Source organism: Myripristis murdjan, chromosome 16, assembly GCF_902150065.1.
Source record: "Myripristis murdjan chromosome 16, fMyrMur1.1, whole genome shotgun sequence".
Taxonomy (NCBI): domain Eukaryota; kingdom Metazoa; phylum Chordata; class Actinopteri; order Holocentriformes; family Holocentridae; genus Myripristis; species Myripristis murdjan.
Window position 1 is genome coordinate 11,688,406 of NC_043995.1, and position 12,539 is coordinate 11,700,944.

At 42.3% G+C, this 12,539-nt stretch overlaps 1 protein-coding gene across 1 annotated transcript in view; it reads right to left on the reverse strand.

The window, feature by feature from the left end:
• The window catches only part of LOC115373598 (oxysterol-binding protein-related protein 10-like), a 76,648-nt gene that overhangs the window by 7,228 nt on the left and 56,881 nt on the right, over window positions 1–12,539 (reverse strand). The window contains exons 9-11 of the mRNA XM_030072087.1: window positions 8,329–8,860; window positions 2,981–3,167; window positions 1,502–1,684 (exon numbers count right to left, since the gene is read on the reverse strand). Coding sequence (XP_029927947.1) covers window positions 1,502–1,684; window positions 2,981–3,167; window positions 8,329–8,860 — 902 coding nt within the window. The remainder of the gene's footprint in view (window positions 1–1,501; window positions 1,685–2,980; window positions 3,168–8,328; window positions 8,861–12,539) is intronic.

Genomic DNA, 12,539 nt, shown 5'->3' on the forward strand with positions numbered 1-12,539 from the left:
ACACACACACACACACACACACACACATGCATACAGAGGCAGAGGAGTGTCACTCACTTGGTCCCTGCACTATGCTCTCATCCTCTCTGACAGTCCATCTGAGCAATTAAGCACACCCAGTTCTCTCCCAGACACACACACACACACACTCTCAGAAGTAAAGTTAAAGCACTGTCAGAAATGTGATTTTTGGTTTATGTGACTGAGTGCCATACTGTATTATTCACTGGCTGCTAGAGAGTAGTTGAGTGACAATTTACTGTTCTATGGGCTATCCAATCCAATCCTCTCCTCTGCTGGACCATCTCATGCTTTTTATTCATATTTTACATTTTAGACATTTAGCTGATGATCTTAACCAGAGCATCTCACAGTGCTTGATGAGGAATGGGTTCAGTGTTTTATTCAAGGGCACCTTGACACATATTACTGTTGCTGGACTCTGGCTGACTGGCTGCTGCGAGCTTTACACCAAATTACAGGACTGTGTCTATAACCACACAGCCAGCCTACAGCTCTATTCTATTCTGCCAAGCTGAGCACCACTTCTGACTAAGATGACTACTATTATTCATTTTTTGTCCTGTTCCTGTTCGGGGTCATGGGAGGCTGGAGCCTGTCCCAGCATATGTTGGGTAGAAAGTAGGGAAACACCCTGGACAGGATGCCAGGCCATTACAGTGCTAACACATGCTGACACATTCAGATTCACACCTATGGGCGATTTAGATCCAGTCCACCTGACCTGCATGTCTTTGAGCTGTGGGAGGAAACCCACACAAACACAGGGAGGACATGTAAACTGCACACACAAAGGACCAGAACGTTCTTGATGTGAGGTGACAGCACTAGCTGCTGAGCCACCATGCCGTCGCGACAACAATTAATAGGACACAAATTACGTCTAACTGGCTAAATCATACTTAACAAAGTCAGTGTCAACTTTCCACTTCTTAGTTAAAAGCCATTCAAACACTTGTTGGTAACACCATGCTTATATGTGAGTAGGTGCTCTCTCTCTCTCCCTCTCTCTCTCTCTCTCTCTCTCTCTCTCTCTCTCTCTCTCTCTCTCTCTCTCTCTCTCTCTCTCTCTCTCTCTCTCAGTTTATATTGCCTGAAGTAAATGAGTGGTATTTGCTGGCAGGGCTGATCTGCTGGGGCTACTATGTTAATCTGTGGTAAGAGGCTTGTCTCAGTGTCAGGGAACACGTTTCCCTCACATCAGGCATAAAAACCTCTAATCTCTTTGTTCTCTCTGGCCTCTGGAACCCGAGCGCGAGGACCTGCTGTTTAACCTCAACACCTCACAATCAGCTGCAGTGGCTATTTGACAAAAAGTGCTCTCGGCTATGTTAAAAATTCAAGTGGACTGTGGATAATCAAATTAATGAAAGATGATAACTTGTGAATTTTTAGTGTAGCTACTTTGCCCAAGCTTTCACACTTGTGTCAAAACAGTGTAATAGACAGAAACACAAAGTTAGCACTTGAATCCCCTCACCGTGACTCGAACTGGCCCTGCTTCTCCACGGGCCGGATCCTCTTCCTGATGACTGGCAGTTTGCAGGTGTCAATCACCTTGGTCTCCCCGTTGCTGTAGGTGAACTCCAAGGTCCCGTTCCACTCGCCCTGGGCCTTGCACACGATGGTTCCTGTCTGGTTGTGCTTCACCTCCGCTGTCACTCTGATAGAAATTAACTTGGCTTTTATAACACTGTCTGAAGGTATTTTCTCCTTAAGAGACAACATTCAACAGAGTGTGAAAAATGAGACCACACGTTGAAATCAAAGAACCCATGTTCTTTGATTTATTTAAGGTGTTGAGTTTAGCATGCTGTAGTTTACATTGTGTGACAGCCGGTCGTATGTAGCTGGAAATCTGCTGCTTTTTAGCATGAAACAGGAAGAGGACTCTGTTCTTCCAGCACAAACTGAGCTAAAGCTGTCAAAGTTTCTCGCTATAGTAGATGGAGGGATGAGTAAAAGGTTGTTGGAACATTCAGTTCCAACATATCTCTTCAATGAGGACAAGAGGCCAAGTGGGGGGAGGGAGCAGAAAGCAACAGGATTTCGGGGAAATGTGGTGTTAAATTTGAGAAATACAGCATTAAAGATACCACCAGCATAAGACAGAGTCTCAAACTGTCTCAACCACAGTCTCTTTTGTTTGCAGGAATCACACCAAAACTAATTTGTCAATTGTATACATATCATTAAAAATGCACATAGCATCTTTAACCTTCATTTATGCAGGTTAGTCCCACTGACATTAAACGACCATGCTGGGCCATATTTGGTATTACTGAGCAAATTTACATTCAAGTAATTATTATAACTGAGAAAAAAACAGTGAAAGTGTGGAAATTTCATGGAGCAGTTTTTCCACATTATTTCAATATGAATTTGAGGTTACTGGGGTAACAAGCTACCAAGCTACAAGCTTACAAGCTACCAAAGGAAATTTTGAGCACATTTATTCACCCAATCTGACAGACAGATATTATCATGCCTGTTGAAGAGAAATCACAAGAGGACTGCTATCGCCCATTGAGAATCTCTTTCTCAAGAGAGATCTGGCCAAGACATCTGGAGCAACAAAAAAGAAGAAAAGTAACAAAGAAAGAAGAAAGGCAGCATACAATAATAAAGCCTGGATTTAGTCAAAGAAAAAAAAGCGATGTAAATAAATAAAAAATTAAAATAAAAAACCTAAAAAAAAAAAAAAAAAAAATCATGAGAACAAAATAAAATAAGTGCTTCAAAACACAGCACTCCAGTGTGCATGTGTTTTGTCTTGCTGAGACACTCGGAGGCCCTCGGGCATCAACATACAGCTCATAAATTCATAATGTGATGAAGTCATACAGACATTATTAGATCCAACACGCGTACATTTGCATAGACAAACACACACACACACACACACACACACACACAAAAAACTTCTTTCCCCTCTTGCTACAATACAGAGAGCACCAACCTGTGCACTTTTCCCCCGTAGAAAGGCTTGGTGTGGAAGGTGACGGTGGCGGAGTAGCCACTCTTGGCACAGCTGATGGTGACCTTTCCTCCCAGCTCCACCCAGGGCACCGTGAGGATGGAGCGGGCGTAGGCACAGGGCAAGGTGAACACATACTCCTCATCGTGCTCCAGCAGGTACAGGACACCTGAGAGAGAGAGGACAGTGTGGACTGACACAAGACAAACCCAACACTGGGTAGACAGAGATAAAGACAGGTATCCTGCTACCAGAGCAAAAAAAAACAAAAAAAACAAAAAAAAACATGTTGGCTGTTTCTGTATCACATGATCAGCCCTTAACATGCGTTTTTCATCTGAAATTACATTACATCCCAGGTACAGCTGCATAGTAACCACTGCTGCAGAGATTAAATATGCTTCGCATGTGAGAGTCACAAGAGAGCCACAAGTACATGAAATCACGTCATGCGTTATACTGCCCTGGAGGAGGAAAAATATCACAATAAAAGTCATTGTAACCCAAATACAACCACACAAGGTGCTGCTACAGTGTTTGTGTCAATCTAATCAGAAAGAGCCGTCAAATATCTGATCCAATGCAACACTGCCGCTCCTTTACAGACACTCATCATTCGTGAGTGATACAGTCCGAGCTGAGTCTGAAGTTGTTTGAGGACAAGTCAGAATGAAGCTTGAAGTCAATTTGTATGCAGCTTCCGTGCCGAGTCCCCCTCGTCGACAGGGACTGGGCTTGCAGGATGCACATGCGTTTGTTTTGGAGAGCAAGAAGACAGACAGGAGCCGATAACAGTCAGTATGGATTCTGATGAGGCACACCAACATGAAGTTGACGCTGTGCAGTTAGAATAGCGACTGGACTACAAATGGGTTTTACCTCTAAAGTATAATGGTGCCTGTTTAATGTGGTCTCACTTTGTGCCATAAACTATCCAGAACATTTCCTGTGAAATAAGACAGATGGGTGCAGTAACAATCTATGGACACTAAAATGCCACATGTGGTCACATCAAACTGAGTGTCACACACTTCCAGCACATGTTATGAATGTGCAAATATACCGAACCACAATGGGATTCTTGATGTTGATTGTGATTTAATCGTCATTCTGATATCGATTTTGTTTCTGATTGTAATTTTCACTTTAATTTTGTCTGCCTCGTTTCCCTAAATGAGGACCTCCCCCGCTCCCAGGCAGTTATATAACGGACAGCTGTCCTGTGTCCAATCTGCTGCCAAGGGCCCAGGTCTGACACATCCACATCTGTTTCCCCAAGACAAGAGAGGAGGTACACACACACACACACAGACACACAAACACACACATACCGATGCCCACTAACGTGCACACACATTGCTCTCTCTGCCGTCCCTCTGAAGGAGCCAGCGGTGTACTGCAGCAAGCACATACGAAATGTGCACTGTCAGCAACTTAAGCATTTATTTCCTATGATGAGCGTATCCACATGTGTATGTATAAATTCTTTTATGCATGTGTGTGTTCATTCATGTGTGCATGTGTGTGTTATATTACATCTGTGCTTGTGTGTTCATTTGTGAGCATGCGTATGTGTGTGAGAGAGCAGCACATGGTGCAGTCAAGTGTACTCTCACCGTTGCCACACAGTGGCCTAACAGCATATTTATCCAGGCTAATACAGATATAAACTGTGCCTTTTCAAGGAACTGGGAAGTTTTGTGAGACAACAGAAATGCACTGACAGCTTCACCTGGGACAAAGGCTACGTTCACATCACAGGCCTTGATGCTCAATTGCAATTTTTTGCCCAGATCCCTTTTTTTGTTTGTCTTACTTGGTCTCATTTATGTCGTATAGTGACCCATATCTGTCATTGATATCAAAAGCCTTCAAAGGCAAAATGACTTGTGTGAAGAAATGCCGAAAAATATATGATGTGATTTTTGGGAAACAGCAAATCATGGAGGCTGGTGAAAATGATGTGATGGCGCATTTTTAAAGATGCATGACGCAAAATTGCAGATAAAAATCTGGAATAAGCATGTCATTTATCAGGAAGCCAGTCTGATGATGAGAACTCAACTACCAAGACTCAACCAGCAAATGACATGCTTATCCCACTTTTTTGACAGGTGAGTTTAAAACGTTTTCACGTCAAGAGATCCTCAGCAAATTTGCCTGGTGCAGCTGTGAGAAATATTTGCAGCTGAAGTCAGATGAGACTTCCATCTTTGCTGCAAAACCCCCCCACTCTTTTTTTTTTTTTTGCTGTTTACTGCTACGACAGTGATCGTATGGAGCGTCAGGTAAATGAACTCTGATCTGACTGGATCACACTGCTGAGATAAGATGAGATTCTACATGTTTTTGGTGTTCACAGTGCTCTGGAAAAATATAATCTGTGTCATAAATTGGTCAAAAAATCAGATTTAACTACTGTATCTTTATATGAGTTCATTGTGATTTGACACCCAAAGGAGGATTCTGTTTCATTCAAAATGGCAAAGCAAATGATGAAGTGTAAAGTCTTGTTTATCGTTATTTTTATTTGTTTAAGTTTTATTTAGCCAGACAGACGAATTAAGTCAATTATGTCAAGTAGGACCAGTTAACAATTGTGTCATCAGAAAACACAGAGGCCATTCAGGGGCTCCGGTTTGACTTTGCCAAGAGAAAAAATCTGCCATCCAGGACCGTGACAACATGGATGATAAAAACTAATTATTCCTGCTATGACGACTTTGCTTTCCTCCAACCAAACAGCTGGCGATCCTGAGAGTGTCTTGGTACTACTGAGATCATTTTGACGCCACAACACAGAAGCCAAACATTCATCACTGAATAACGGTTCATCACTGCTGTCTGCTCTTTCAAATGCAACAGAGGCAGATTAAAGGTAGTCTGTGATGTTATTCATCAACTATATTGTCTTGTGCTCTCTAAACTTATTATTGTGTCCAAGTCTTCATGCATAACACGATGTCCATCACTCAATTATAAAATTAGAAATAAGCAAAAGCATGTGTGTGAATGTCTAAATCAAATTGCCCAGACTGTATTTTATCATACAGAAATACTTTATCAGGCTGCTATCGCATTACCAAATTAAGTTTATTCACCAGCGACTGTGACCCACTGTTTACTCCAAGGGAGGGATACTACATCACAGGCACACACACACACACACACACCACACACTCACACACACTCCATATGAGACTCTCAGTTGTTTGCATTAACATATTGTTCTCTACCAGCACCCATGGGGGTGAGGAGTGCTCAGGCTCACTGCTAATTAATGCTTAATGCTGGCCTAATTACAGCTAGGCTTAATTAGCCCACGGCTAAGGCTACCACACTCGCCCGGCGTTCTCTGCTCACATACACACACGTACACACACATGCAGCAGATATACTTCTACTACACTTTACTACACCTCCCTCCCTCTGCCTTACAACCTGGGCCTCCACCGTTGATAATCACAAGTGTAAAATATCAAATACTCCCTGTTACTACCCAAATATCAGCAGGACAAAAGAGAGCCAGCATGTGTAACATTATGTTATGTTTCTAATAAAATTTACCCACTCACACGCACACAATGAGCTCACTCGGCAAACAGCTGCAGACTGTCAAACAGCGATATGTGCATCAGTTAGCAATGTGTCCCTGAGATAGAGACATGTGGGACTGCAACAATAGCTGAACAGCCATATTGCTGGTACGGCCATGGGCACAGACAGAATGCTAATGCTGCTGTCAAACATCAGCCTTAAAATACACATTCAAAGTGCAAAGTTTTCAACAATCAATAAAAAGCCTGGACTGCTACACTGAAAATTATAGATTTCATGGTTTGTAGGTTTATGAAATCAGCATAACTCATCTTTAAGTAAAACATGAAATTGATCGTTCCTTCCACAGTGCAAGGGATTATCATATTACTGACAATATTATAAAATGCTAGGTATGTTGGACAGGATTAGTGAAAGGGTCTCTACTATTTAAGGCCTCTTGTAAGCCTATTATAGGAGATTTGGTACTTTGAATATGCTTTTAACTTAGGTTAAAAGAGGGAAGTTTATCACTTGCACATTTTGTGAATGACTACTATTCAATATTTATAAATTTTTAAAGTTATTTTCTATTTTAACACAATATTTTGTTATTGTTATATTGAATAGCAATACTGTACTGCTGCAATATTCAGTTCCAAAGCCGCGCACTCACACAAGAAACACAAAGAATGAGTTTTGAAATTACCACCATCATCTTTTCTGTGCACTACTATACAATGAATTCATTGAATTGAGTGTAAAGGGTTTGGAGAATAAGTCTTGCTTCACCAAACACTGTTTTAAATAACACAGATTACTCACATTTTGAAACACTGGCCCATTCATTGGATGTGTGCCAGGCAGTTAAGCACTAGACTCAATCTTGATGTGATTACTTAGGATTAAACATACTGTTTAAAGCCTTCAATGCAACTGAAAACCATTTAATTACACCACCGGCCGTGATGAATCAGCACGTTGTGAGTCATGTTTAGCACATCAGTAATTAAAGACAACACCGACAGGTCTTCAGGTCTTTGTAGATTCATTCAGTACAGAAATGTGGTTTAAAGTGACCTGTGTGCATTTTCCAATTATGACATCCTAATACCAAATTATTTTATAAAGACACAATCTGCCCTCTGATAATCAGCCCTGTGCAAATATACCTTTTGCACAGGAAATAACTTAAAGGTGCACTATGCAAAACTGAGGGTTGATTGTTTCATCGCAACTGATGACAAGTGTGGAATAAGCGTGTTATTTGTCAGGGAGTTAGGTGCAATTGATAACAATGTAGACAATGAGGATAAGCACCAAATAGACTTAGCCATCAAATTTCATGCTTATTCCATGTTTTTTGTCCACTAAGTGGTCCTCAGTTCAATGAAATTTTACTTTGTGCATTTAAAAAGAACATGCAAAGACAGAATGCCTCTATAAGGAAAACCCCTTACAAACAAGCAGGCTTTGGTTCTGGCAGAGTGGAGGATCATTTTGATGTGGTGAAATGATCCAGTGGACTCCAATCATGTCACCATGGAGGACAAACAGTCTACAGGATTCCCTGGCTGAAGTGCTAATTAATGAAATTAGCAGCTATTAGTTGGAGTGAAACCTGCACATTCTTGGTTGGACCATGGGAGGAAACGTCTGAAGTAATCTAATGGGTGTTAGCAACTCTGACAACAAGCACGCGGTCTTTTGACTTTGACTTGAACTTTAGAACCTGCGGTGCTTTAAGAAGTATTTCTGTACCTTAAAGAGCTTCAAACGACATGCCTACTCACCTTCTCCAACCATGGAGACTCCCACAGACATGCCCATGAACTTGCTCTTGGTCCAGACATGAGTGTTGACGCACATCCTCTTCTCTTTGCACTCGCAGTAGAAGCCCGAGACAGGCGGGTGGTGGGACACCTGCTCCGCCACGAACCGAACGCGATAGCACTCTGAGTTACCTCCCCCGCCACTACCGTCCGTCCCCTTCTGTGAGGACCCAAGGGTGGCAGAAGTTGCAGGCGCTGAGTTGACAGAGTTGGGACCGGTCGAGTTGTTAGTCCTGAGTGGTCGGACACGGTCCCGAGGCACGTACCAGGAACATCGGAAGTTCTCGCCCAGGATGGGGTTGTAGGGCTTCTTGGCCACGGCTCCCTTCCGGCCCTCGTGGAAGGCGGTCAGGTAGTACTCGACGAAGCGGACGATCCGCTCCTCAGGTGTGGAGCCAGTGGTGATAGAGAGGAACATGTCGGGGTGGGCCATGAAGTTGGCGTACATCTCCAGCAGGGAACGCTTCTCCAGGATGAAGGTAGGGAGCACCACCTGAGTGAAGGACAGACATTCAACGAGAATTAAAATATACCTGTGTAATACATGACCTTTACGCAGACTTGACTTTTAACAAGAAGTGTTCTTCTGCCGTGCTTGACATTTGCATTTGAGATTTGAGGCTTCCTGCCCTAGCTAACACCAGACTCTGGAGACTAACTCTAGAGTCTGGAGAGGCCCTTTTGGTCAGATAATGAGGCCGCTGTGCTCTCAAACTAGCATCCAGTACTAGCTGTTTACCACCAATTTGAAACTAATGAATCACAATCCTAATTGTAGTTGTTAGCATAGCAGGTTAAGACGTAATGGCAGGCAAGTTGTGTTGCAAATTCAAAAATGAGAACCAATCCAAAAAAAATGGAGCCTATCCCAACTGAGTAGTGACTGCTGCTTGCTGTCCCATGCAGGCTAGGGGCCCCATTCCAAAAAAAAAAAAAAAAAAAAAAAAATCAGGGAGGATGTTTTGCCTCAGACTTTTTAGGCCAACAGAATCCCTCTGACAGGAGATCAGTTATATAGTAAATATTATACAGCCAAGTGTCAATGTATTGTTCTCACAGAGTACAGCTATAGAAAATGACACTGAAACACAGTTCATTCTCCTAAATCATGAGAATTATGTTTGCCTTCATGTGCTGGTGCTTTAAACATTTAGTAAACAATGCTGAACGAATACAGTACTAAGACTGGGGAGCTGAGGGAGCTACAGGCCTGCACCTTGATGCCCTATTGTGATGAGTAGTATGTGGAGTATGAGTATTGTGGATGTGAAGATAAAAACAGGGACTTTGAAGAGATGAGGGGAGAGGGAAACAGGGATAGAGGGAAGTAGGAGAAAATAGAGAGCAATGTCGATATCAAGCCTCTGTGGGATGTTTGATAAGTAATGATTAGTGTAAGTAAAGATCTGATAAACGCACACACACACACACACACACACACACACACACACACACACACACATACACTTACACACTCACACACGCATGCACATACATCTCAACTCCCAAACAATCCTTGATAAATCGATACAGTCCCATCATGGTAACTCAGACTCAGATGGAGGGCTGTCTGACATCTGCTGCTGTTTATAAATACGTGTGTGTGTGTGTGTGTGTGTGTGTGTGTGTGTGCTGGCTAACAGCCAACAGTAGATCAATAGTCCAATAGTGAGTGCTCCCTCTCCTCATCTCTTGTCTGACAAACATCATTATCTTCATCCTTCTATCCATCCATCTGTCCATCCTCTCCCTCTGCCAGCCTGAGGGGAGAAAACACCTGCACTGACCTGCACTCTGCAAAACCAACAGGCTAATAAAGAAAGATAGTATCAAAGGAGATAAAGGCTTTGATTTACAGGTACAGGGAATATAATAATAATTCAAGACAAACGTCAAGCTGCTTCTGTGTTTAATCATTATTTTATAGACTTGGTTCAAGACCTGGCGCAAGATACAAGTCATCACTCCATCAAATGATAATCGCCCTGTTGTCAGGGTGTCAGAGTAACTAAAAACCTGAGCCAATTGAAAAACTCCAAGACCAAAGATGTTTTTAACTGTGATTCTGCATTAATAAAGAAACACTAGAGTATCCTCTTCACTATTAACACCCACCTTGTTAACTCGTTAATAAAACAGAGCCTCTTTCCCAGTGCATAGAAATCAGCAATCCTAGCTCCTTTTTCAAGGCTGGAGACCCAACCAGGGTAGCAAATTATAGACTTATTAGCATTCTCCCCCTGTTACTCCTGAAGTCATCAAAAGAGTCATTTGCAACCAGCTAGTATCACCGCTAAACCATGGTCATTTCCCACTACATCCCATGCAGTTTGGATTTAGGAAACATCATTCCACAGAGGCAGCTATCTGTTACTTTATTGAACAAATTTTAAATCCAGTCTTGATTGGCAAGTGGAGTTGTCAGTGCCATTTTCCCTGATTTTAAATTTTCTTTGATACGCTTAATCATAATGTTCTTTTAATTGTCAACCTTCAGTTTTTCTGCTGAGGCATTAACATGGATGGAGCCATACTCGAGTACAAGGAAGCTGTGTCCTAGAATAAATGACAGGTACTTGTCTTTTTCTACTTACACAGTTGGAGTTCCACAGGGAACTGTCCTTGGACCAGTTTGATTTCGTTTGTACATTAATAATCTTCCTTTGATCTAGCCAGAGGTCCACATCCAGATGTGTGCAGATGACACAGTTATTTACACTCATGCTGAAACAAAACAACAAACTGTACACTTTTCTGTACAGTTTGCTCGTTTTTGATTTAATTCTTCCTGCTAAGGAACTACAGATGTAAATGAGCAACTTAGCTAACTCTGGCTCAACTATTGTGTTGTGCATAGTCCCTGCCAAATAAACTAATAATAAAAATAATAAAAGTGTGCAATGCAGTGTATTGGTGTGAGTCATACATGTGATTATGTGTGTATGCACAGGTGTAGGTTTGTGTGTGTTTTGTTGTTGTTTGTTCCTGAGTGGGAACGACACAGCCACAGCACTGTCACAGCAGAGTGATGGGAAACGATGATACAAGCCCCGTGTGTGTGTGTGTGTGTGTGTGTATGTGTGTGTGTGTGTGCTTTCTGTTAAAGCGACTGACAGGCTGTTGTAGTATGAATGTTGATGGAAGCCCTGATTCTGTTCTCTGGCCTCATGCTTTTATCAGAGTGGAGCCATCAGGAGTGACATGAGAGAGGCAAAACAAAGTCTACCACATCGCTCATCAGTCAGTCTTCATATTTACAGTGGAACACAAGAAGAATAGAACACAATAGAACACAATACAACTGAGCTATACTAAAAAGAACAGAACAGATCCAAGCCATACCAAATAGATTAGACTAGAGTAGAGCAGAATAGAGCTAAACCAAGTCATACAGAATACAGTAGACTAGAAAATTAAATCCAAGACAAAGCAAATAAATAAAAGCAATATGCAAAATAAATAGAATACAAATACAGTAGACCAGGGCAGAATAGAGCAGAACTTTCTGAGTTCAAAGTGCATGTAAAACAACAGAACAACACAACACAGAAAACCATCATTGACAATTTCTGTCAAAACCCAGAATAAGTAAGAGAATTACAAAACCAACTATTGGTCATCAGGTTATATAAACTCAACACCTGTTATGCAACAGGACTGTCCATCCGCTGCCTCCTCACAGACACATTAGGCCTTTCACTGGAGCCACGCCAGAGGGTCAGAGCCACAGCATTGATCCCTCTCACACCGAGAGGACAGGAACAAATGTATGGATGGACAGATGGATGTCTATGTCGAAACGAGAGGATAAATAATTACATTACATAGAACAGAGAGCTGAATACCAAGAATACTCCCAGCCTCTGTGCAATCTGCCTGCCCAGTCTGCATGAGAGCCTGTTGTGGAAACCACTACAGGGTCTCAGGTGTTCAAGGTGAAACTCCCCCTGCTCTTCCTGCGCTTCGATCAGCACATCAGCCCTGTTAACTAGAGCACTGGTCCATCAGTAATCAGACTGGGCTCACTGGTCTGACAGCACATGGGGTATTAAACAGCCACCACCATCACCTGAGCACGAGCGGTCTGACTGCTGATGAACACTAATGCCAGAGAGAGGGAAGAAATGGAGGAAGACATGAAAGAAACAGAGAGAAGGAGATATACAGAGTAA